The 24,813-nt window shown below is 40.3% G+C and overlaps 1 protein-coding gene across 1 annotated transcript in view; it reads left to right on the top strand.

Annotated features, from left to right (window-relative positions):
* Positions 1–24,813, top strand: part of ANXA10 (annexin A10) — a 65,224-nt gene that overhangs the window by 26,432 nt on the left and 13,979 nt on the right. Inside the window, exons 2-3 of the mRNA XM_042829676.1 lie at positions 3–229; positions 23,862–23,946. Coding sequence (XP_042685610.1) covers positions 3–229; positions 23,862–23,946 — 312 coding nt within the window. The remainder of the gene's footprint in view (positions 1–2; positions 230–23,861; positions 23,947–24,813) is intronic.

Below are 24,813 nucleotides of genomic sequence, written 5' to 3'. Positions count from 1 at the left end.
AGAGGCGGCCGAGGAAGAGGCGGCCGAGGAAGAGGCGGCCGAGGAAGAGGCGGCCGAGGAAGAGGCGGCCGAGGAAGAGGCGGCCGAGGAAGAGGCGGCCGAGGAAGAGGCGGCCGAGGAAGAGGCGGCCGAGGAAGAGGCGGCCGAGGAAGAGGCGGCCGAGGAAGAGGCGGCCGAGGAAGAGGCGGCCGAGGAAGAGGCGGCCGAGGAAGAGGCGGCCGAGGAAGAGGCAATAAGCAGTCCAAAGGAAATAACAAGCAGGAACATAAAGAATAGCAGCAACCAGGAAAGAAAGCAGAGGAGGCAGAGGAGGTGGTGGAGGAGGAGAAAAAGGAGCAGGAAAAAAAGCAGGAATGATGAAATGATGATAAGGAGCAGGAGGTGCAGGAGAAGAAAGAGGAGGAGAAAGAAAAACAAAGCAATGATGAAAAGATTAACAGGAGGAAAAACAAAGGAGATAAAGAGTGTGAAAACAAAATAATGAGGGTGTGCTGCAAGTGGAGTTGGAGGAGGAAAAAGAAGAAAATACAGAAACGATGAAAAGACAAGGAGGAGCAGGATAAGGAGGTGGAGGAAATAAAAGGGTCAAATAGAAATGACAAGGAGTAAGAGGAAAAAAAAACAACAATGAGGAAATGAGGTGGAGGGGGAAGGGAGGGAGGAGGAGGAGGAGGATAAAAGCAGCACCCACAAAATAAAATTGAGGAGGAAAAAAAACAATCTTTCAAACATGCTGAAGGAGCAGGAGAAAAAAGCAGCGACAAAAAATTAGGAGGAAAAGGAAAAAAAATTAACACCTTTCAAAAAAGGTGGAGGTGGAGAAAAGCAGCAAAAACAACATGAGGTCGATGAGGAAAAAGGCAGCACTTTAGAAGTGTGGAGGAGGCGAAGGTGGAGGAGGAGGAGGAGAAGGAAGATAAAAGTAGCAAATACAAAATAAGGTCTAAGAGGAAAAAAGCAGAATCATTGAAATACGGTGGACGTAGAGGAGGCGGAGAACAAAAGTAGCAACAACTAAATGAGGTCAATGAGGGAAAAGGCAGCATCTTAGAAATATGGCCAAGGTGGAAGTGGAGGAGGAGTACGTAATGGAGCATAAAAGCAACATGAAAAAAGAGAGGAGAAGGAATAAAAGGAGGAAAAAAAAAGGAACAAGTAAAAACCATTGATAATAAAACAGGGAGGGTAAGATGCAGGTGAAAGTTATGGAGAAGGAGGAAAAAAGGCATCTTTGAAATATGGAGGAGTAGGTGGAGGAGGAGGAGAAGGGGGATAAAAGTAGCAACTACAAAATGAAGTTGATGAGGAAAAAGGCAGCATGTTTAAAATATAGTGGAGGAGGTGGAGCAGGAGGTCGTGGTAGAGCAGAAGAGCTACGACAGGAAACTGAGCTGGAGAAGGAACAAAAGGGGAGGACAAAGAGCAGGTAAGAAGCAGCACAAACAAAACAAGGAGGGTAAGGAGCAGGGGGAGGTCGTGGAGGAGGAGGAAAAGAGCAGCAACCATGACATGACAAGAAGGACGAGGAGAAGGAACAGGAGAAAAAAAACAGAGACAAAAAGGAAATGACACGGATGGAGAGGGAAAAATCAGGAATCAGTAAATGACAGGGAAGCGGAAGCACAACATTAGAGAGGGATGAGGAGGACATGAAAAAATTAATGACGATGAACAGTGAAGTAGGAAAAGGAAAAGAAACCACAAAAAAAGGTGGAGGAGGTGGAGGAGGATGTAAGTAGCAACTACAAAATGAGGTTTATGAGGAAGAATGCAGCATATTTGAAATATGGTGGAGGAGATAGAGGTGGAGGTGGTGGAAGAGGAGGGGGATAAAAGCAGCCAACACAAAACATAGTCAATGAGAAAAATATCACAATCTTTGACACATGGTTGAGGAGGTAGAGATGGAGGAGGAGGATGAATGCAAAATCTAGAAACTGAAGAAGAGAAGGAACAATAAGAGGAAAACGAAGAGTAGGTTAAAAGCAGTAAAAACAAAACAAGGAGGGTAACGTGCTGCTAGAGGTCATGGAGAAGACGGAAAAAAAACAGCAACTTTGAAATATGGTGGAGGAGGAAAAGGAAATAAGCAGCAACCACAAAGTGAGGTCCATGATGAAAAAGGTAGCATCTTCAAAATATAGTGGAGGAGTTGGAGGTATAATAGTAGGAGTAGGATAAGTAGGAAAAAAAACAGCAACCACAATATAAGGTCAAGAAGAAGGGAGAAAGTTTTTCACTCAAGGGTTGGAGTCACACTAGGTTTCCTAACACTTTTGGATCCCCCATCCGTGGATGCATTCAAGGCCAGCATGACAGCTGCAAGGACAGCAATGACAACAGTAGGAGTAGAAAGCAGAGACCACGAGAAGAGGAGGTGGAGTAAGACTATGACAACAGGAGAAGGAGTAGGACAACGACAACGACGGGACACGGTGAACAACTCATTGGAGGAACGCAGGAAGACAACAGAAATCTTCTTACCCTTGGAAGTCTTCAGGTACTAAGGGACCTTTAGCAGGATGTCCTTGTCTCCACTTCCAACCCTTCAATTAGGTCTTGGACAGAATGAATCTCTGCTCCAGCCCTTCCAATTACACCTCCTATTTGGAAATAAAAAAAAGTAAGCAAACAAAACCAACGAAGATGGTCTGCTATCCCTTTTTTTCTAGAATTTTCTCTATTTTTCCCCCTCCTTTCAGTACTTGAAATCCAGTGCATATAGCTGTATTCAAGGACCAAGCCCTGCGAGTTAAACTACAAGCCTTCATAATCCCCTAAAGCATCCCTAAAGCATTTTTCAATTCATAAGCATCACCAGGTTAGAAAAAAATAACCATGTGCTACTGCCCTTTAGATAGTACAATGTGGATAATTATCTAATAATTAGGCTGACCGATTCATTTTTTTTTTGAAGCACTGTGGGGGTAGTGGCCACCCTCAGCATGTTTGGTGTTGATAGAAACTTGGGAGGACTGGCTGACACCTGAAGGCTGTGTCGCTGTTCAGCAAGACCTGGATAGGCTCGATAGCTGGGCAGTAAAAAACCATTTGAGGTTTAACAAAAGCAAGTGTAGTCTTGCATCTAGGGAGGATTAACTGCATGCACATGTACAGGTGGGGGTATGAACTGCTATAGAGGAGCTCTGCAGAGAGGTACCTGGGTGTCCTGGTGGACGACAGGTCGGCCATGAGCCAGCAGTGTGCCCTTGTGGCCAAAAAGGCCAATGGCATCCTGGGGTGCATTAAAAAGAGCGTGGCCAGCAGGTCGAGGGAGGTGATCCTCCCCCTCTACTCTGCCCTGGTAAGGCCTCATCTGGAGTACCGTGTCCAGTTCTGGGCTCCCCAGTACAAAAAAGACAAGGATCTCTTGGAAAGAGTCCAGCGGAGGGCCACGAAGATGGTGAAGGGCCTGGAGCATCTCTCCTACGAGGAAAGGCTGAGTGAACTGGGTCTGTTCAGCCTTGAGAAAAGAAGACTGAGAGGGGACCTGATCCAGGTCTATAAATATCTAAGGTGTGGGGGGCAGAATGGCGAGGACGGACTCTTTTCAGTGGTGAGTGGAGACAGGACGAGGGGAAACAGCCGGAAACTGCAGCACAGGAAGTTCTGCACAAATATGCCTAATAACTTCTTCACAGTGAGGTTGACAGAGCACTGGAACAGGCTGCCCAGGGAGGTGGTGGAGTCTCCTTCTCTGGAGGTGTTCAAGACCTGCCTGGATGCCTACCTGTGCGACCTGCTGTAGGAACCTGCTTTAGCAGAGGGGTTGGACTCGATGATCTCTGGAGGTCCCTTCCAACTCCTGCAATTCTGTGATTCTGTGACAATAAGTCATTAGAAAAGGTAGAAGAAAACTCACCATTTCCTCAATTATTCTTCTTGTATTCCAAACCCTGCTCAGCTTATTCAACATATTTCTAACCAGAATAGCTGACGTTATGTTCAGTTGTAATGTCATTTACAAGCATGTACGTAAGGTTTCACAGCTGCTGCAACTTGGGTTAAATCTTTAAGTTTGTTTCTGCATATCAGGTCTCTTCTTATGAGCACAGCGTAGACCCTGGCAGTAAAAACAGCATGGGAAGGAAAATGAGATTGGTCTTCTGGGAAGAACTAACATTTCACTCTGTGCCATGCTATTTCTATACTCGTAATACTATGTCGAGTGTTCTGGGACTGCACTGCACACCTGGGACAACTGGTAGCAGTTGAACAACTGTGAAGTGATAGGAGAGATGTGCACGAAGCTCACAGTTCAGCAGCTGAACGATCCTGTCGGAAGGCATGAGCTATCAACACTGCTCAATGTCAGCAACCAGCTGCTAACCACTACAGTGCAGACGGTGGTCCTCCTCTGGAAAAGGCTCTGTTCAACTTGCTCCGACTAGAACAGAATTAATCCTTCTTCCTTTTAAATAGTGCCACAGCAATCAGACCTTGTCCCCTGACAGTGAGAACATCCTGTCTGCAAGCAGGCTAAGAAGGCAAAAAACATTCTTAAGTGTTCTGTAATGAGCATTTGTTACTGTGACAGGGGAGTCCGCAGAACGGACTCCAATAAAATTAACAACATAAACATTATTTTTCCCTGCTTAATCGCCTGTGGTAGCGTATTTGTCTTTTCAAGAAGTTGACAGAAGAATATGCAAATCTAGTAAGATAATTATGAAGTCTTACCATTCTATCTTCAGAGAGTCACGACAGAAGCCAGGCAAGCTGAAATGTGAGTGCTAACTGAGACAAGACAAAAGAGTTAATTAAGAGTATTTCAAGAGGAGGAGAAAAAAAACTAATCACCAAATACTAAACTCCTATTTTCCTGTGATTTTTCCCTTTATCTGGACAAGCATGGAGAGTTCCTTTACGAAACTGAAACCCATGCTTTCCAGACTACTAAGCTGCAGGATTGAAAAGCTGAGTTTTCTCTGTACTTCACACGCCCTACCAGGTAAAGGAACAAGAGAATAAGCAGAAAGATGCAATAAAAGCAACAAGGAAGAGGAGAATTTCAGAGGCAGTTTCAACCTTGGAGTGAACAGCACATTTCACAGAACCATAGAGTTACAGGGGCAAGAAGGGATCTGTAGAGATCATCGTGTCCAACCCCCTGCCAAAGCAGGCTCCCTAGAGCAGGTTGCACAGGTAGGCGTCCAGGCAGGTCTTGAACACCTGCAGAGAAGGAGATTCCACAACCTCTCTGGGCAGCCTGTTCCAGTGCTTCGTTGTCCTCACCATGAAGAGGTTCTCATGCACATTTGTGCAGAACTTCCTATGCTCCAGTTTGTGCTGTTTTCCCCTTGTCCTACCCCCACGCACTGCTGAAGAGAGTCTGGCCTCGTCCCACATCTTCGATATTTACTGACACTGACCAGATCCCCTCCAAGTCTTTTCTCAAGGCTGAACTGATGCAGGTTGCTCAACCTTTCCTCCTTAGAGAGGTGCTCCAGGCCCTTTTATCATGTTTGTGACATTCCACTGGACTTTCCAAGAGATCCCTGTTTTGTAGCCCAGAACTGGACACAGTACTCCAGATGAGACCTTATCAGAGCAGAGGGGGAGGATCACCTCTCTTGATCCACACTCCTTTTAATGCAGATTCCTTTTAATTGGGTAGCTGGAAAATACAATGCCCAGCTCTTCGAAAACTCATCTGTATTACCACGATAGCATTAAACACTTTTAAGCTGTTTTGACTCATCTCCCTGAACTTTTGTGCATCAGCTAGAGGTGCTCAAACACACTAGTTCAAAAAGGGGAACCTCAATGGAGCAGTCTTGGCTGAACGCAAACATTTGCTTCAAGTTTAATGAAAAAACCTTTCCCATCAAGAGAGAGATATCACATGTAGCACTGACCAGGGTTCATTAGCCTTCAGAGAACTTACGACACATATAGGCAAAAGCATTAATAAACCCAGGTACCTCCACAAGCACAGAAAGTTAGGAGCTGTGCTGGACAGGCACAAGTCATTTCAGGAGTGCCAGGCACATGTAGCATCACTCCACAAATGACCGACTTCAGTGGAGTTTTTTTAAAACAATTTTTTCTTCTGAAGATCTAAAAATAAAGATATCCATCAACATCATTTCTTGATAACTGCATCCTTACAGAAAAACAACTGACTGCTGAGACACAACCTTTTTGTTCTAATAGCCTGGCTTCAGGTTGATGATGGGACCATCATCTCTTATTCCTGCCTACAGGTTCGCAGAAAAGGAAACACAAATCATTATTTGCTAAGCACGGTAGTATAGGAGCCTGAGCTTGGAGACAGGAAATACGTATTCAGAAGCCAGAATCATGCAAACAGATGCTAAACTGAATCGAAATATCAGCAGAAGATCAGTCATTTTTGAATATGACTCGAAGGAAAATTAATGGATCCTCTGTGACAGAACAACGCCAACAAAACTGATTTTCAACCACCAGCCTGTTTTCACCGAAGTCGTAATATCTTGAGTTCTTTTTAGCATAGCCATCAGATTATTACCTGAGGAGTCAGAACCAGTCAGAATGCCTAATAAAACACATATTAGGAAGATCAAATGTGAATCCTTACTATTAAACCCATAACTTTTCTATTACTCATGAAATTATTAATGCTTTTGATGTCTTCAAATCCATCTTTGCCAGCATTAAGAATTCACAAGATTTCTCAAGCAGTATCTAGAAATATTCTGAAAAATCATTATCCTAATTGATTGAAGTACTGGTTCAGTATACTTCAGTACTTTTCCAAGACAAAAAATGAATGCATTTCTGCATGTACTGCATTCGTTCTAGTTCTTTCCTAGCTATCACTCAAGCATGAACTGAAATTTAATTCCCAGCACCCTAATTTCACCCCACACTGTCTTCTTCACATATAACTTGCACTGTCACTTTTTGTGTTGCGCTGTATTCCTGTATTCAGGGATACAAATCCATTCCTCTGTCTGTCTGCCTTTATTTCTTGGACAAAGGAAGTTCCACTCTTACATACGTTGGACACAGAAAGATGTACAAATATCCACAATACAAATATCCACAATCAAATTTTTGCATAGTTAGGAGCCAAAGAAACAACTGTCAGTGAGTGTATACACAAGGCTGTACTCAAACTACAGCCTTTTCTACTACAAGTTTCAATCGGTCAGTGACTAGAAAAATGTCAGGGCATGGATGCTGAAGGAAAAAAAACAGATGACACTAAGTGTTATTCAAAGCAAATGGCAACATAAAAAAAAAAGGCTGCAATGTTTACATGAGTCATCTGCACAACATTTTGAAGCAGTCAGCTATAGAAAGGAGAACAAGGTAGAACAGAGGAAAAAGATACACTGACTGCAATTTTTGGGACAAAGATTTTACATGACTTGGTACAAATGCTACTGAGCTTACTGGCGGGAGCATTAATTAGAGATTTTGCACGTCAACAGAAGGCACAAACAGACCTACAAAGGCAGGTTTCCTAATACAGGCAAATCAAAAGATTAATGTATCTTTAAAAAAATAGACTTTCAGGAGGGATATAAGAGAGCAATTGGGAAGAAATAATAGCACAACATAGAGTAGAAAAGATCTGACAAATGGCTTTGCCAGCATCCTGCAGGAACAGTTAATGTATGTGGAGAGAGATTCATTAGAATTCCTGTAGGAACAAATAAGCCATTTCAGTCAATGTAACTACGGATGTACACTGACTGCAGAGCAGAGGCTATCTCACCTCTGAAAGTGAGTGGAAATTAATTGTAATCTTTCAATATAGAAAAAAGTTCTATCATAAACAGAGTTTTCATTTGCCTCTCAGCAATCAAAGAAATCTAACTCATATCTTCCCTATCACAGACACACGAAAATAGAGTTTATACTGCCTTTTTTCAGACTAATGTCGTCTTTACTTCCTTGTGTTTTGCATGTTATGTATTTTCAGATAATTAGTCACTGTATACCAGTGTGTTTGACTTCTTATCACTTCCCATGAACTGCATTTAAGTACCTTTATTAAAAAGATATCATTATTTCCCCCTAGAAAGGGAAGGTGGAACTGCACAGAGCTAAGTTAATTTTCCCATTTGTCAGCCCATTAAGCACCTCTAGGAGCACAACACAGGAATCTCAAAGCCCATTTTGTGGTTTTGTCCATTCTTCCTCACAACACTGAAAATTATGACCCAAGTATAGAAATCCAAGCAACAAATTACCAGAGAAAAAAAGCCATGCTCTCAACACAGTGGGGTTTTAAGATGACTCTTACTTGTTATAAATAACTTTGGAAAGCTATAGCCAGTAGTGTAAGTATACCTCTAAGCTTTCCTCCCTCAGCATAGTATAGATAAGTATTTTTTCAGACAGTAGTTTATACGCTAGTGCCAGCTTTATTCCAGTTAATAGGGCACCAAAAAGAACATAAACACCCAAACAAAACCCGCAAGCCAGATTAAATCAGCTCCTGTTTGTGCACGAGTTTTGCCTATCAGAGTTGGCAAAGATTTTCAAGAACACATGAGGGGAGTTATCTTATTAAAAAGGCAGCATTCATTTTACTCTTTCTTCTGCTGCACACAACAACCTCCGTCACATTCCACTTAAGTCTCTTTTAGATCACTGCAAGCTGACAATTATTCTACCTTAAACACAGAAGTTATTACCATTCTTTCTGTAGATGCAGGCATCCAAATAAATGAGATTTCAACAGTGCTTAGCATCAAGCAGCTTCTAGGCTTTAAGACCAGAGGAAGTGCAGAAGATGAAAGGTGGCGAGAACAGGCTTAACTGCCTGGAAAAACGTTAACAAAATGTGATGTCACTTTTATGAGCAGTAATTTGACAGCGAAACAATAACATCGAGCCTTTCATCGTACCCAATCAACACTGAGTTACAACATCACATCAAATCGTTATTAAGCTCATCTGTGGAAAACGATTCGCACTGAAGTTGATTCACTCTCTCAGTAACACTTTAGTCACAGCAGTAGGAGCTCTGTTAAACACTTGCTAATTGCATTTCTCCATCTTTATGGTGAAAGATGTGCTAACGGATCCATACAAGTTGTTGTAACAGGAAAATTCCTTACAAATAAGCCTCTCCAGATAAATCACAACTGCCTCACAAACACAACCACAACCCCTTTGCTTCCTTCTGAGAGCCTGACTGTGAGATCAGCAACAGCCATTGCCATAAGTGGATATGGCTCTGGGCAGCCTGGCTGGTTGGTGACACCGCTTGTAGCAAGGGGTTGAAACTGGATGATCATTGCGGTCCTTCTCAACCCAGGCCATTCTATGAGGACTCTATGATGGTGATAAGGAGCACGCCGGAGATACATGTTCTACCCCTGCCAAGATAATCATGCATGCACATTGAAAATGGCACTCCAGTCTAACAGCCTATCATACAAGAGATCAGACATTCATCAACGCGCAGTGTAGAATGTTACAGTTGTATCTTTGAAACGCAGCTGGGCTTACCCAACTGCTCAAATTCATAGCATTTCCCACTGTATTTGTAAACATTTCATTAAATTATCAAGTGCTGTCTCTAGGAGCATAACGACCATTTCATTATACAAATAAAGCAACCCTGAATGTTCTTCATAAAATGCACCGCATTCTTCAAGTGCTTGCAATAAATTACCTAAGCGTAACTATCTGAATTATTTTGAAACTGTTATCTGATCAATTATGTTCACTTGGTCTGCTGTGAAACTAATGAAGTTATAACAAAACACTGCATTAATCAGAACTGAGAGTTTATCCTTATATAACTGTACTTCTAGAGAACTATATCATTTCTACAATGGAACGCCATAGGACCAAAAATTCTACCTAACACAGCTTCTTCGTACACATAATAGCAGTTGAGAACGTAGTGATACTTGGGTTTTCCTTTTACAATAATATCTTAAGCAACAGCTTGAGGAACCTTGCTATTTGGGTAATAGTGCTGTTTACATTTTCCTCAAAGGAATGCTTTGTTATTGTCTGTAACAGATCCCCAGCTACAGTGTGTGTGGGAGGGCGGCGGGATTAATAGAACAAGGCATTTTTTAATACTTGGAAAAATAACCAGCAGAATTCAGAACACTCTTGCTCAAGTATAAGGACACAGCTCCTCAGAGGACTCATTTTCTCTTACTTGCTTACCAGTACTTCCACTACCACACTGCCTAACTTCATTAACATGCCATTGATCCACTATGTTCTTTAAGTTTATATTTGCTTCATGCATAAATTATCTGTGCACAAAACCTTCCAATTCTCCCAAGAACCTTCTGAACAGCCTAACCTTTATTAAAATACCCTCAAAGTAAAAAAATAGCTCTATGTTGGACAGCTTTTTTCAGTCAGCAGAGGTCTGACTTTGTTCATACAAGTATTTCCTTCCCATACTGTGCATATTTCAAGCTCTGTTTTTATTCCTATACATGCTAATTAATTTTACCTTCTGAGCTATCCAAGAAATGGCAAGAGGGAAATTGCTAAGACAACAACTCCCATGGTTAAGTTAAAAGAAAATACTTTCATACATTTTAATAGTGAAAGAAGCAAAAGCGATGCCTCTTGTTTTATACGGAACCTTGCAAGGGCTTCGCAAGCCTCAAAGTACAGCTCTATTAACTAAACCACTCTTTCAGCTCTTACAGAAGTTCTTTCATGCGCTTCCTCACAATGCGGTTCATTTCAATTTCCACAGCAAGTGCTATTGAGACAACAGGTATTCCTCTATTTACTCCAGTATGCATTAAGTATAATTCAAAGAGATGACAACATAGGGCTTAACAGCAGCTAAGAACATCCATTCAAGAAGAGAAAAGATAACAATGCAAACCATCGCTAGACAAGAAAGAAAGCCGCAGGAAAGCTGGGCCCAACATGAAGCAGAGCATGACACACACTGACAACACAGCACACGCCCAAGGTACCTGAAACCACACATCTCAACAGCAAGACAGAGTTGTTAGCCATGTGTTCAGCCTACATTAGTAAGCATCGGAAGCAAATTAAAGCTAGTCCAGATTACACTGACTACAACATGCGGAACTTTGTCTCAATTATTATTTAAGTTCAATTAATCTCCCCTGAGGCAGCCTTAAAGGGATATACCTCAGCCAAAACATCATCATACCATACAGCTTTCAATAAACACAGCATACTTCACAATGTCTAGAAACAAGACAGGTTACTAATGTTACTAAAGGGATCTGTTTCTACACAGTTACTGCCTTAGTCACCAATTATTCCCAACTGAGTGGTATGACAAAGAAAAGAAGTGCCAAAAAAGCATCTGTAACAACAGATCATCCCAGTACCTGTCCATGACTTAAAAGTTGTATAAAAGCACCCATGAAGAAGTGCCTGTCAACACGAAGGGAAGATGCCCTAACAACTTTTCTGGCCAGCTGGAAGTCACAAACATTCTTTTCAAAGTCATAGTCACCCACGGAGTACTGCAGTTGTCCAAAAGCACCTGGCTGGCACGAGGGAAAAGGAGAAAAGCTGACCTCATAGCAAATAAAGCACAAAATGCCTGAACCTGGCTGAGGTGAACCGAAACAGACTAAGATGGTCCACATCCACACGTAGGAGGAAATGAAAAGCAAGAGCTGCCCACCTGGGGCAGGTGTAATTAAGCAGAGCACCTCACAGCTTGTGAAAAATTACTGATGGCATACAGAAATGAAGAGTAAAACAAGAACAGGAGGTCCTGACAATAATATCGGGGCACAACATTAGGACCAAGAATCACAAGAACTTGGACTCTCCTGACAGCACAAAACATCTGACCAAACTCACTGAAAAACACCTTTGCCTGGAGTTAATTTATGTCAGCTGGACACTCTTGGCTCTTAACACAACATGAAAGCGTTGCATTAAGCCAGAACAGCTACTCACCCTAGTCACCGAGGGCTTCCTCGGCCATCCTCCAAGCTTCCAAAGTGAATGGCACACAAGTGTTTCCTTAATTAGTTTGCCCGAACCAAGTGCTAAGAGGCAGCAACCTTCAATCACTGTGCAACACTACCTGCTGACCACTTCCCCCAGGGAAATCCTGAAGTCATGAATGAATGCTTTTTTAGAAACAGAGCATGCAGTAAACCAAGAGCACCAAACCTGTCACACATGTGAAGGCAGGACAATGCACTGTTAAAAAAGTTGGTAAGAACTCCCTCAAATTTCAGGGAGTTTTACTAAGCAGTTCAATAATACACAGAATAGAGCTCAATATGAGATACAAGCTGTAAGTAACTATGGCTGTAAAAAGACCGTGCCTTTTAATTTGTTCATTTGAATGTCTATCCTTTTCACTCATTAATCTTCTGCTCGGTTTTACTGTAATCTTGGGAAATATAATAGTTCAGAGATAAACAAGGGAAACAGGATTGGACATGAAGTATTAAATGCAAAATAAAAGGCTTTATTGTATACTCAACCTTTAGGGAAATGTAAGTGCTATGCATTTGTTTGACAAATGTGCATTGTATCTGAAATCATAAAAACCAATTACAATGACATTCCCCTCCATCTGTGTAACACAGCTTATTACACTACTCAGGATGAAACGTTTTAAACTAACTTCCACAAAACACCTTCTGTGGACAAAGACAAAAATAAGTTCAGTTTGTAAGCAAAATAATTCTGAACACCAATCAGTTGCCATGGCAATAATTGATTCAAGATGTATGTATTTTGCTTGTTTGGCATAGGTAATCTGCTTTCTAGATAGAAGCTTAAAGAGAAAGTTAATTGTCTGTAGCTTGACAACACCAAGGTCAGACATACAGTCCACTGACATTTTCACATTGCCATTGAAGTCTTAAGTTAAAACTATTAATTATGCTTCACTGTATCCTCGGGAAGAGTTACTGTACTGAAAATTCCTTCCATGGTAGCTAGAAATAAACATTTCTGATAGAATGTCATTTTCCTTGCAGTATTAGGTTAGCCACTGACACTGTAAAACTATGCTTATTCATTCCAACACTGTATATAAACTGCATGGGGGAAAAAACAAACCATCCGGTGATTCGAATTCAACCATGCCAAAACTGACCTAAGTTCTGCTTAAATAATTATATGCAGACTTCATAGGTTCTTAATGAAGAGCATTTATTGGCTGCAATGTCAGGTTCTGTTCCACTTTGCTACCAAGCTGTATATAAATGCTGAGTCCATAATTAACACAGGTGCTGAAAATAACATGCATACAGGTGATTCTGCACAGAAGGTTTCCTGAACCTTATGAAGGTTCAAGAAAAAAAGTTACAGGAAGCTCAGAAACGCAGATAAGCTTTTCAGCAGTAGTGAGGTCTAAAGAGCATAACACTTTCCTTAAAACAGAATCCCATCAGCTGCTTGCAGTCCCAAACAATTTACTGAAACAGTTTTCATGCTCTTGTAGCAATGCCCACAAACACTGGAACTGTGCTATGAAACAAGGAATCACTTATAAAAGAACACAGCATCAAATTAGGTAAGCATATCTAAATAATAAATCAAATAGCACAGAAAATTTATATATTCTTCCATGGAAAGAAGCCGAGACTTTCTGATGGGAAGTGCAACGCATTCCCCAAATCAAGTGATCAGACTCCTAGAAAACCCAGTGGCAAGTGTCAGCCATTATTTTAAACATAACCTGAACAAGTTGCACCAGAAACAAAAAAAGGCTGTTAAAATAGGCAATTACAGAGGCTGAGTCTATAGCATAAGATAAAAACACAGAAGGACCTTAAACTACAAAATCGCTACTCAGAGACAGTTTAAACTGCACACACCGTGACCATAAGTTCAAGTCTGCTCTCTCTTGCCCAACAGCAGATCAAATGAAACCTGTACACTGAGAGAAGACAAAGAAAAAACATTCAAGGAAACAACCACAGGCTTTTCTTGTGAGGCAGTAGAACTGAAGGCAAATTCTTCTACTACACACAGACTGAGGTCACCAATCCTTTCAACACAATCAACAAGGTTTTGACCTCTGGCTGTTTTTTACAGAAACAAATACTGGGGGGTGTGAAATGCCTTCAAATTCCTCTCCTTGGCTAATTTTTTCTCTTAGATCAGAGATCTGTGCTTTTGATGAGCTTCTTTTCAGATGATCTACATTTGCCCCAGAAGTCACCTAGATCCCTCTCTAGTTTTACATACCATTAAAAAAATGGAGTCTCTTTTCAGAACCTCATTTTCCTTTCACAGAATGGCCAGAATGGTTGGAAGGGACCTCAAGGATCATCCATCTCCAACCCCCTGCCACATGCAGGGCCACCAACGTTCCCATTTAATACCAGACCAGGCTGCCCAGGGCCCCATCCTACCTGGCCTTGGGACTAAGCATCACCACCTCTCCGCTCCAGGTTTTCAACTTCTTTTCCTTTTCACCTGTGCGAAAGACCTCTATCACAGCACAAGACCAACTGCAGATAAAAACACCTATTTAAAAGCCTTTTAAGTGGCTAGGTAGAGACAAGCATCCTTACTACGTGTCAGCTTCAAAATGGAACAAAAATCAAGCAGGCCATACCTGGAGGATTGCATTCAGCTCTGGGCTGTCCAGTACAGGACAGACACGGACACAATAAAGGCAGTTTAACAAAGGCCATGAACATATTTTAGAAGCTGAAGCATCTCTCCTTTGAAGAAAGGCTGAGAGAGCTGGGCCTGTTCAGCTTACAGAAGGAGGCAGCTTGGGGACCTGAACTTTAATTTGCAGCTTGAAATAAAAACAGGGACATAACAGGCTGCCCAATCTATGCCACACGCTTTGCTGTGTTATCACCTGCAAGAAGGTAAGCAAACATTCCACACGTTTGTGGTTAAAGGCAAAATTCTTCAACTGGCAGCTGGCAGCCACACTTTTAAGGCACAGTTTACAGACCCTAGAAGTCATCACAGGAGTGCCTTCACACTCTGCTCAGAGCACTCAGAAAGAGAGCAGAGCTTGGCCCTGGTAGTCTTAGAAGGAATTGACAGTTAATCAGTGCCCCAAATTTCTTTTGTAATATAAACACAGACTTAGGAGCTGCCGAAGTTTAGTCTGACTTCACAGATCCTACAGCAACTCACTGTGTGTAAGTAGTCACCATCATACACTTCATCTAATCCTAAACCAGATGCAAGACATGCCTGTAAGCTCTCACACTGAGTTTAATTCTTACTGCCATCATTTTCAAGCACCCAACTGCCACTACTGCACTATGTTAGAGATCATCTTCCCACCACTTCTTGAGTTCTGACTTGCCTTCCACTATGAAAACCAAATGCTCTGCAGCACAGGGTTACAAATCCCACTTTCAGCACATTCCTGCTCATCTCTGCAGTAGTCAAGAGCAAAAAGAGCAGTAGAAATATCTTTGTTATCACCTACATTTCAGTTATGTGAAGAGACTTCAGAGTAATACTTGAAGCTTATAGTATCAATGATGTGATTTTGGTTTTTAATCAATATAAAGCTGCTCTGCTAGAGCCTTTTTTTCAGGAAAAATGAACAGATGATTTCACATTAAATCTTTTCACTTGAATTTTAGTTAAATCATTCTTTTCTAACAAGTATAAGGATCTCCAATTGGAAATTAATTTATCTCATTATTTTTACTCGAGGTTTCCACTTGAACAACATAAAAAATATCAGCTGCAATTCGTATACCTAAACCCATCATTGAGCAGAACAAAGGAAGCTAGAGAAAGGTTCTCACAGCACACTGTCTAGGAAGACCTGAAGAAGAACTGACAAAATTCTCACCTTATAATTGGCAAAGGTTAAGTAAAGAAGAAAAAAGAGAGAAAGAACACAGATGTTTTCACCGGTCCACCAATGACAAATACACTGACAAATTTTTTCCCCACTTGCCCTTGCAGCAGCTTTTATTTTTATGGAACTGTTAACACCTCTTTCACTTGTCCTTCCTTCAGACTAAACAGTTTTCTGTCTTTCTATACAATCCATTATTTTTCCTCTCTTCTGCAGAGCTTCCAAGTAGTCCACATATTTTAAAAAAATAAATAAATGAGGTGGTCCAAACTACTTGCAACACAACCCCTTTATTTTCCCCCAAAAGGCAGCTACACCTACAAATGACTCACAGCTCTGACTGCTGGTCTTGAATAAAATGTAAAGGTGAGATTAGGTTCACTATGTTCACTCTACTGCGCAAACACTGAATCACTCTTGCTAAGCACTGTGTGCACAAATGTATTTCACACTGCTTTGTTGCCAAACTTGCCTCTCATATTAGAGAGGAGATGGGAGGTAAGGACAGCCAAAGGACATTCACTTCCCCACCTGCTGAAGCCCTGTCATGGCCTCCCCTGGAATGAGTCATCAGTGCACAATCCCAGAATGGTTTGGAAAGGACCTTTAAGACCATCTAGTTCAAGCCCCCTGCTATAGACAAAGACACCTCCCAATAGACCAAGCTGCTCGAAGCCGGACCTTGAAGGGGCATCCACACCCTCACCAGGCAACCTGTTTCAGTGTCTCACCACCCTCAAAGTAAAAAACTGCTTCCCAACACCTAGTCTAAATCTACCTTCTTCCAGTTTAAAAGCATTTCCCCTCATCCAGTTGCTACATGCCCTTACATTAAGTACCTCCCCAGCTTCCCCGTAAGCTCCCTTCAGGACCTAGAAGGCTGCTATAAGGTCTCCCCAGAGCCTTCTCTTCTCCAGGCTGAACAGCCCCAGCTTACTCAGCCGGTCCTCACAGAGGTGCTCCAGCCCTCTGATCACCATCGGGGCCCTCCTCAGGAGCTGTTCCAACAGCTCCACGTTATTCTTCTGCTCAGAGTCCCAGAACTGGACACATCTAGTTCTGTAATCAGCTGAACTCTCTCCTCGTATTATATGCCAGCTATCAGTATTTCACAAGAGCACATTTTCTATATGCATTTTTATGCCTTGTAGCTCCTGGCCACTTCAGGCTTACACGCAAGCAGATTAGAACACTGTAATCCTGTAAATTTAATCAATTTTGCATTGTACTGAAGATGAACGTTATTACATTTTAATTACAGCACGGAAATGTGTGTAAAATTAGAGTGTGGAAACGCTTGAAGTGCTCTTAAACTCTTGTCACTGTCTGAACATACACATCATCAGGAGGCTCAATCCTTGTATTTTTAGTCACCCAAACAGCCACCCCAGATTCTTCACAAATATCTTAGCTTAGTTGCAAAATGGGACTTCAACCCCCAGCCATCTTTACACAGCTCCTGAGACACAAAGATTAAAGCAGTTGATTTGATTACACTACAGAAAAAGATCCAAGGCAGCTCTAATGCTAAAGCAAAGGCATGCTTTTCTGAAGATTGCTTCACAGGCATGCACTTTCTATGGAACTCATCAACCTACGTGCAAGGACTGACCTGTAGACGTCACATCCAACATACACTGACACGCACATACTTGCCTTAAAAATCAGTACCACAGAATGCACAAAACCCATGTATAGCTCTGAACGATCGGGAGAGCCAGTAACATCTTCCCAGGGCTGAGAAGTACAATTGTCATTCTTTCTATAACAAAATTCTCAACTGCAGGAAAAAAATATTCAGCCTTTAATTTGTGTTGCATAGCATTCGATGGATGTAACAATAAAGCCAAAAGAGTGGAACTCACATAACTCAGATTTTGAGCTATAATTACTGCCCAACTATTGCAACGTGAATACTACTGCAATAAAACTAATTCCCCAGTAACACCTTCATTTCAAGCTGTACTAAAGGACATCGACTTCTCTTGTGTATCAATTTCATATTCCCACTCTTTGAGGAAACTTATATTTTCTCAGCACTTTGGCACAGTAATAGCTATGATTAACATGGAAAAAAAAAAAAAAAAAAATAAGCAATTAAAAACAAATTCTGCCTAACTCTTAATAGCAAGGTGATAGAATTTTTTTTATCTCTATCTTTTATCTTTTTACTTTCGCAGGATCTTACAAATTTTAACTTACAGGAAAACATCAAGCAAGATTTTCGACTACAGAGAGGTTTGAGGACCTGCCCTAGGTGTTGCAGGGAATACAGTATTTTTCTAAGCATGCAAGGTAAAAGTATGTATTTGACTAAGTAGTGCACTGTGTAGAAGAAGAAAAGAGACAACAGCTAAACCAGATCCCATCTGAAATGTAAATAATTAACAACAAGCACTTGCTGTAGGAGAACATTTCATTGTGTGTCTAGCTGAATTCTGATTTTTAAAATCAACACAGCAGAGCAGAGGGTGTTGTGCTAATGACTATTTACTCACGGTACAATCATATTTATTCACATAAGATTAATGACTAAGTACACAAGGAACCCATAAAACCTGAGGACACGCAGTACCAAGCACTGCTCCTGCTCCATGGTCACCTTGGAGCCCAAAGAGCTTGGCAGCAGTTGCATCGGATGATTTCTCTTCTCTAAAACTCACTAAGAGTTAACTGTAATAATTTAGTTTACTAAACCATTAGCTTTATTTTAGGAAAGTTACTATTTTCATCTCAACAGAAGGCTTGCATCACAATGTATTGTGCAGCTTACGTGAGTATAAGTTTTCCTACAGTTTTATTGCTTCTAACTTGCTGACATGTTTGAACTCATTTTCCTTCACCAATACAGATTATTCTCTAAGTTAATTTATTTGTGCTCTGTGCAATTCCGGCGTTACTGACAGTATCCATAATGTGTCTGAAATTAAGAGTAAGTAAACAGAATTACCAGTTCACGTTACCTGATTGTGAGTCTCTATGTGTGGGTCTTCTATATTTGCACTAAGATGCTGGCACAAAATGACACACTGCAGCCAAATTCTATGAAATGAGTTGTTCCAATGAGATCAATGCAGGCATATAAAACCAGCAGTATTTTTCGGTGGGTCTCAATTCTCAGTCTGTATAACTGCATGAAGTAACTAACTTCAGCACTCGTAAGCATTTGGTTTGGTTCACAACGTTAAAAATATTTTAAAGGTAACAAGCGATTCCTGTGAAAGAGATAAAAGCACAGGAAAAACGACTAATTAATCATAGTAATACATTAAATAGTTTCATTTGATCTCTTCAAGAAAGTTCACACTGCAGTTTTAATGCCTCATGTTGAAAGCTACCATTAGTTATTTTCTGACAGCCAAGCATAAAATTGTTTTTTTGCACCTGGGATACTGATAATTATGTTAACTGCAACTGTACTTACCTGCGATTCTGATCACTTCATGTTCTTCCATTAATAATTAATAGGATTAATGAGTCAAATCAAAGTCATCTCAAATGCTTTTTGCATATGCATTCTAAATACATTACTGACCAATGCATTATTTTTTAAAGAACAGACAATTTTTATCCTTATTTTACTTGAAAGCTTAATGGCCTTAATTATTCCAATCTCACCAGTAAAATATTTCTTCCTATGAAACCGTATTGAATATATTTGTCTTTCAATAGAACTAGATACTGAATGGGTTTTACTGATGTGTTTGGTCTTCTACAATTTGAGATCTTCCACTGTTAATTAAGCCAGTTAATAACCGAAAAGGGATTTCCTTCTTTTCCACTCTCTCTTTCTGTAAATAACAGCCTGCTTCTGACAATTAAAGCAAGACAAGTAGAATTACTCTACCTGAATAATGTAGTAGATGCTCTTCAGCTAGAGTTTCATTTCCTCTACTGATTTATCAAGATCAATTGTGTTTAAAGGACTGACATCCCATCTTCAAATTATGTGCTGCTTGGTGTTAAAGGTAGTAAGTGATAACTTATAGGATGAGTTTTAACTTTTTTATTTCATTAAAATTAGTAAACCATACAAGATAAAAACACTGCAAGAATCTGGTAGCATTGTCAGAAAATCTGAAGGATTTTGTTTTAATTTTTAACTGTGTGGGATGACTATCCCAGCTGCTTTAGACTTCCCTTGATACCATCATACTCTGCATTACTTCAGCTCACAAGACCGACTAAGCAGACACAGAACCTAAGTTCCTAGCATGGTCCTTCCAAGTCCACCAAAAAACCCCAAACTAAATAATGAGGATACCAGGCCTATTTCACCTGTTTCCAAATACTTTTCCCCTCAATTTCAGGGAGGAAAAAAAAAGTGTTAATCAAACGTAGACAATGTGATGTAACTCCATCCCATAAAACTGAGAAAATCTGACTACACATTTTCTCTTAATAAAAAAAAAACATTTTTTTTTCAGTGGGTTCTCAGGATAAGCAAGTTCTTAATCTTAATTCTCACTTCCCCTACACGTTGTGAGCTGAGAGGGGAGAAAAACTAAAGGGGATTAGTATGAACTAGCTCAGAGGTTCCCAGCCAGTACAGCAGACTGCAGCTGGGGAGAAAGAACGGGGAGTTGTAGCATGGAGTCCAAGCAAGCACCCTCCCCTGATGCTTGCTTGCTCTTCAAAATGAAGTTAGTTACAGAACAACACCTGAGATTCAGCAACAAAACAACAGAAAAGCGCTCTTCTAAGAGCTTGGGCAAATCACAAGCAGAAAACGCAGGATCTGCACAGGATGCAGTGAGAGGCTGAGTCCATTCGTTTCTTATCTATGCTCATTAAGCATGATCTTAATTGAGTCTAAGTCTAAATAGTACACTTCACATATTTTTCAAAGACTTCCAATATGTTAATGTGCCACTGGTTTGGAAATGCAAGAACCATGAAAAAGCAATTAGTGATATTTAAAATATAGTTGATTTTATAAGATTATCTTACTCTTTATGTTGTAAATATATCTGCATACACTGTATGTGGAATACTGGACAGGATGGAGTCAACCTAGACTAAGGAAATGCAGATAACACACAGCAGCAATTCTGACTGATTCAACAGCTCTATGCAACTTCATTATCTAAGATCACATACAGGAAATACCCCCTTCCCCCAGTACCAACGAGCTCCAACTACCAGAAACTAGAAAAGACATTTGCATCCTCTCTAAAATACAAATACAGGTACAGACAGGATGCTCTGGAGAAAGACTGAGGTCTCTACATTTAAATGCATCTCTCCCAATTCATACATTGTTCCATAATTCCAAAAACATGTAATGTATACAATAACTCTTAGAAAAAACAAAGCTATTTATGAACAGTTTTTTAAATAACAAAGGTGCACACAAAGGACATAGGTGCAGAAGTATAGCTATAACATAGCACGTGGTTAGCTATTAAAGTGAGCATTTTATTTTAGTACGTATTTCCCACGGGAAACATTCAGACTGAGGAATCTGACTTTGATTGTTTGCTATCAGCAGAATGACCTAATGAATAAATATTAGAAGGCTGTTCATAAGATAACCAGTCTTTCTGGATATTGAACCTGTCCATAGCTGTTGCCAAAATGAAGAGCCTGCAGTGCTATTTTAAATTAGATTTGGATAAATACATACACCTGCTAGATTTTCTCTCCTCCTGCCATCCTTCCGACCAGCAGGCACAGTGACATGGTCAGAGTACTTTAACAGGATGTCAGATAAGCTCACCCTTCCTACCACAGGTTTATACTCCAAGCTAAAAGCCTCTGAATCTTCTATCTGCTACTCAAATTCCATTCACAACCTATCATTCTTGATTATTATTCTCATTTAAAGAAAACCATTCTCTATTGGCAGTTCTAGCATAATATTTGGTAACAGTCTGATTTGGGACTGATTTCCTCCTTCTCAAGATTGATGAGCTATTCTAGTGGCTCAGACATTCTGAGAAGCATGAATGAGAGGCAGAAAGCTAAATTCTATTTTTCTAACTCAGAGCATATATCAACATACATTTCTTGATTCTGCATTCTAACAGTGTCTTCTAGCAATTCTTTCTACAGTGATTTTGTTTATCAGTAACTTTCAGGGTGGCTTGTCAAGTTACATTAGATATCAGCCAGAGTTCACAGACTCCTGCCTCCTGGGAGAACTATCTTTGACTCTCAGCATCACTTGACACTCTAGCAAAGGAAAAGTGAAAATAATTACCTCAACTTGCACCTCATGTCCCACGTGGTCAAAGAGCACTCGAACTCCTGCCAATAGCATGTGTCCAGGGGATTTCTGGTGAACAACATTTGAAGAGCACACGTACTGTAAGAAAACAAAAAGCCATGAGGTTAAACATCATTTCTGAAGCCAATCTCAACCAACAGATGTGTTATGTGAGCAGTGAGACCCAGGACTGAAGGTGGAAGAGAGCATGGAAAATAGCTAGAGTATAAATCTGAAATTCATCTTAGGTACAATGTGATGTATCACCTTATATAAACTGACATGTTCTCGTCTCTAAAGCCAGAGTTGCTCTCCTTATCATATATTCCCTGATGGTTTTTAACAAGTATAATGACACTCAATGTTATACTTGGTTGTAAATGTAGGAGATAATATTTAAAATGAAGAACGAACTGCAGAAAGATGCTCATCTATCAGCAAATATTTCCTTTCTTACACAAAGTAACTCCTTCAAAACCTCAAATTTCTGACGCTACATTCTTTCCATCACTAAGCCACCAATAACTTGTTTGCCCATATAGTTACCTGCTTGGTATCAAGAAATTATGTTTTCCTTCTCTTCAAACATATCCACTTCTTGCTCGTTGCTTTTTAAATCCTTGAGTAGAACTGTAAGCCAAGGAAGCACATCATTAGTGACCACACACTACAGCAGTATGTGTATGTCATTACTAATGAAGGCAACACAGACAAAACATTTCAAGTGAACATAAAACAAGAAAATAAAGACAGTAATTGTATAAACAAAGAATATTAGGATGCTATAATCACAAAATAAACAAGAGAGTTTGGCAAAGCACCTAACGATAACAGAAAGAATAAATAGAAGGCTTACCCCTATCCTGGGCTCACTCACAAAACTCCAGCAGAGCAGATTTCCAGAAGAGATCCTTCTCCACTGGTAGCCAGCTCTTAAACAGGTCTAGGAATTGCCTTCACCTGTGCTCCTCTGGCTGACTCATGGCTCGCCTCAGGTGAGCAATCAGAGGTTCAGGCCTTAACTCAGCAGTTCCCATACAGTAATTAATATCATCAGTTGACCTCCTAGTTCTAAGAGGTGTTTGTATGAATCCATCATTTTCATTTGTAAGTTTTACCCCATTTTTTTATTGAACATTTCAAGTCATCAAGTTCAGTTTAATCAAACGTATTTACTAAGAACAGAAATCATTACAAAAGACAACTGTTATACAGGGTGAGCCTGAAAACACAGGTGTAATCCTCAAAAGAGCTGAAGGGGTTAAATGAGCACAAAGCTCAGAGCAGATGAACCAGAGTTGTTTTCACCTGTGCAGATCTGTGATCCTATTAAAACGAGGAAATCAATTCTATTTTGTATTCACGGCTTTGGCAAAACATGAAACACTGTATGAAACCAAGTATCACTGGGAACGAACTGAGACTAACTTAACCAGTTAAAAAGCAACCAGAGAAATAATGTTGACTTGCACATAGCATGTCAGAAAGACAGCCCACACTCCATCCCAACATAATTTCTTTTAAAATTACTGGCTTGGTAAGCAACCTACATACTTCATTATTTTCTCACCAGTCCTTTCAAATTAGAAATATCAAGAGAAACTCAAGACTGATAGGGATAACAAAGATTAACCTCAAAAGACAGAAGAATATTTTCAGAAAGGTTTGAGAAATAGAAACAAAACTGTGACTACATTTTAATGAGAACAAAACACATTAATAACCTATTTTCTTTGTTCAAGCCTAGCTTAAATACGCTCTGGCTTACTAGGGTTTGCTACAAGTTCTTCCCTGTAAATCAACATACTTTTCCCCATAAAGCCAAAGTTTTAATCTTATGTGGTTGTTGATTCTCACTTGAATCATATATGCAGTTAAAAAATATAAAGCATTGCAATTAAAGGCTTCTTTCTCCTTCAGCAGACTCAAGGAACCATTCTTCCAGCTCCAAATTTCAACCCTGTTATGGATGCTCAGTCGCTAGGAGGAGCCCTACAGGGAATCAGTAAGTACCATGGCATATTCTAACATCTTTTATTACATTATAACCCAAACTAAATGTATGTATACCCACAATAATACAAACATCAACGCATAGGTGATGATTCTTCAAGGTATCGCAGTAAGATTCACCGGTGATACCCAAGCAAGTCAGGCATTTGCATGAGCTCAGAACTAATTAAAATTAACCTGAAATGTATACCAACACTGATAATAGCAAATGTTTTCCGTGAGAAAATAAAAACTTGTCACTACAGTGAAGGTTAAAACTGGATTCATTTTTAGCTGTAGCCCCAACATCAGCTAGAAGCAGATATTGTTATGTCTTTTACAATAACAGCCATCGATAAATAAAAACAAATGGACAAGTATTTACAGCACTGATCACCTTCCCCTCTGGAGTTAAGTTTTGCTTTCAGGCTACAAATCACAGTATGTTCAGCAAAACAAGTCTTTCTGTTCCTTATTTGTTTACAGCCGCACACTTCGTATTGCTGAAGGTTCTAAGGACGATTTATTTTTAATTATCCTGTCAAACACTTCCTCACATTAAGACTGTCACCTGTATCAGAACTCTTTTTTATGTCCTAAGACTTTCACAAGACTGTACAACACCAAATCCAGCATCCTGTTCAGTTTCTTGAAAAGAAAAGTGAGGTTTTAGTCTTTAAGTCAATCAAAACACCACTAAGTGGGTATTATTAAGAACAACATGAAGGACCTTTAAGTTCACCTTTAAGTTCATTACAAAGTTGTACTTACTTTGTCAGACTTGAACCAGCACTTTTAATGCAATGCTGCTAATATGACAATGTAAGGATCATTCTCTCCATTTACTGCTGTAAACACACACGCAGTAGCCCTACTTTAA

The sequence above is a fragment of the Centrocercus urophasianus genome, unplaced genomic scaffold (assembly GCF_019232065.1).
Source record: "Centrocercus urophasianus isolate 14NV4802_14NV808 unplaced genomic scaffold, USGS_Curo_1.0 seq_32, whole genome shotgun sequence".
Lineage (NCBI taxonomy): Eukaryota > Metazoa > Chordata > Aves > Galliformes > Phasianidae > Centrocercus > Centrocercus urophasianus.
This window is presented reverse-complemented; position numbering and strand designations above follow the sequence as displayed.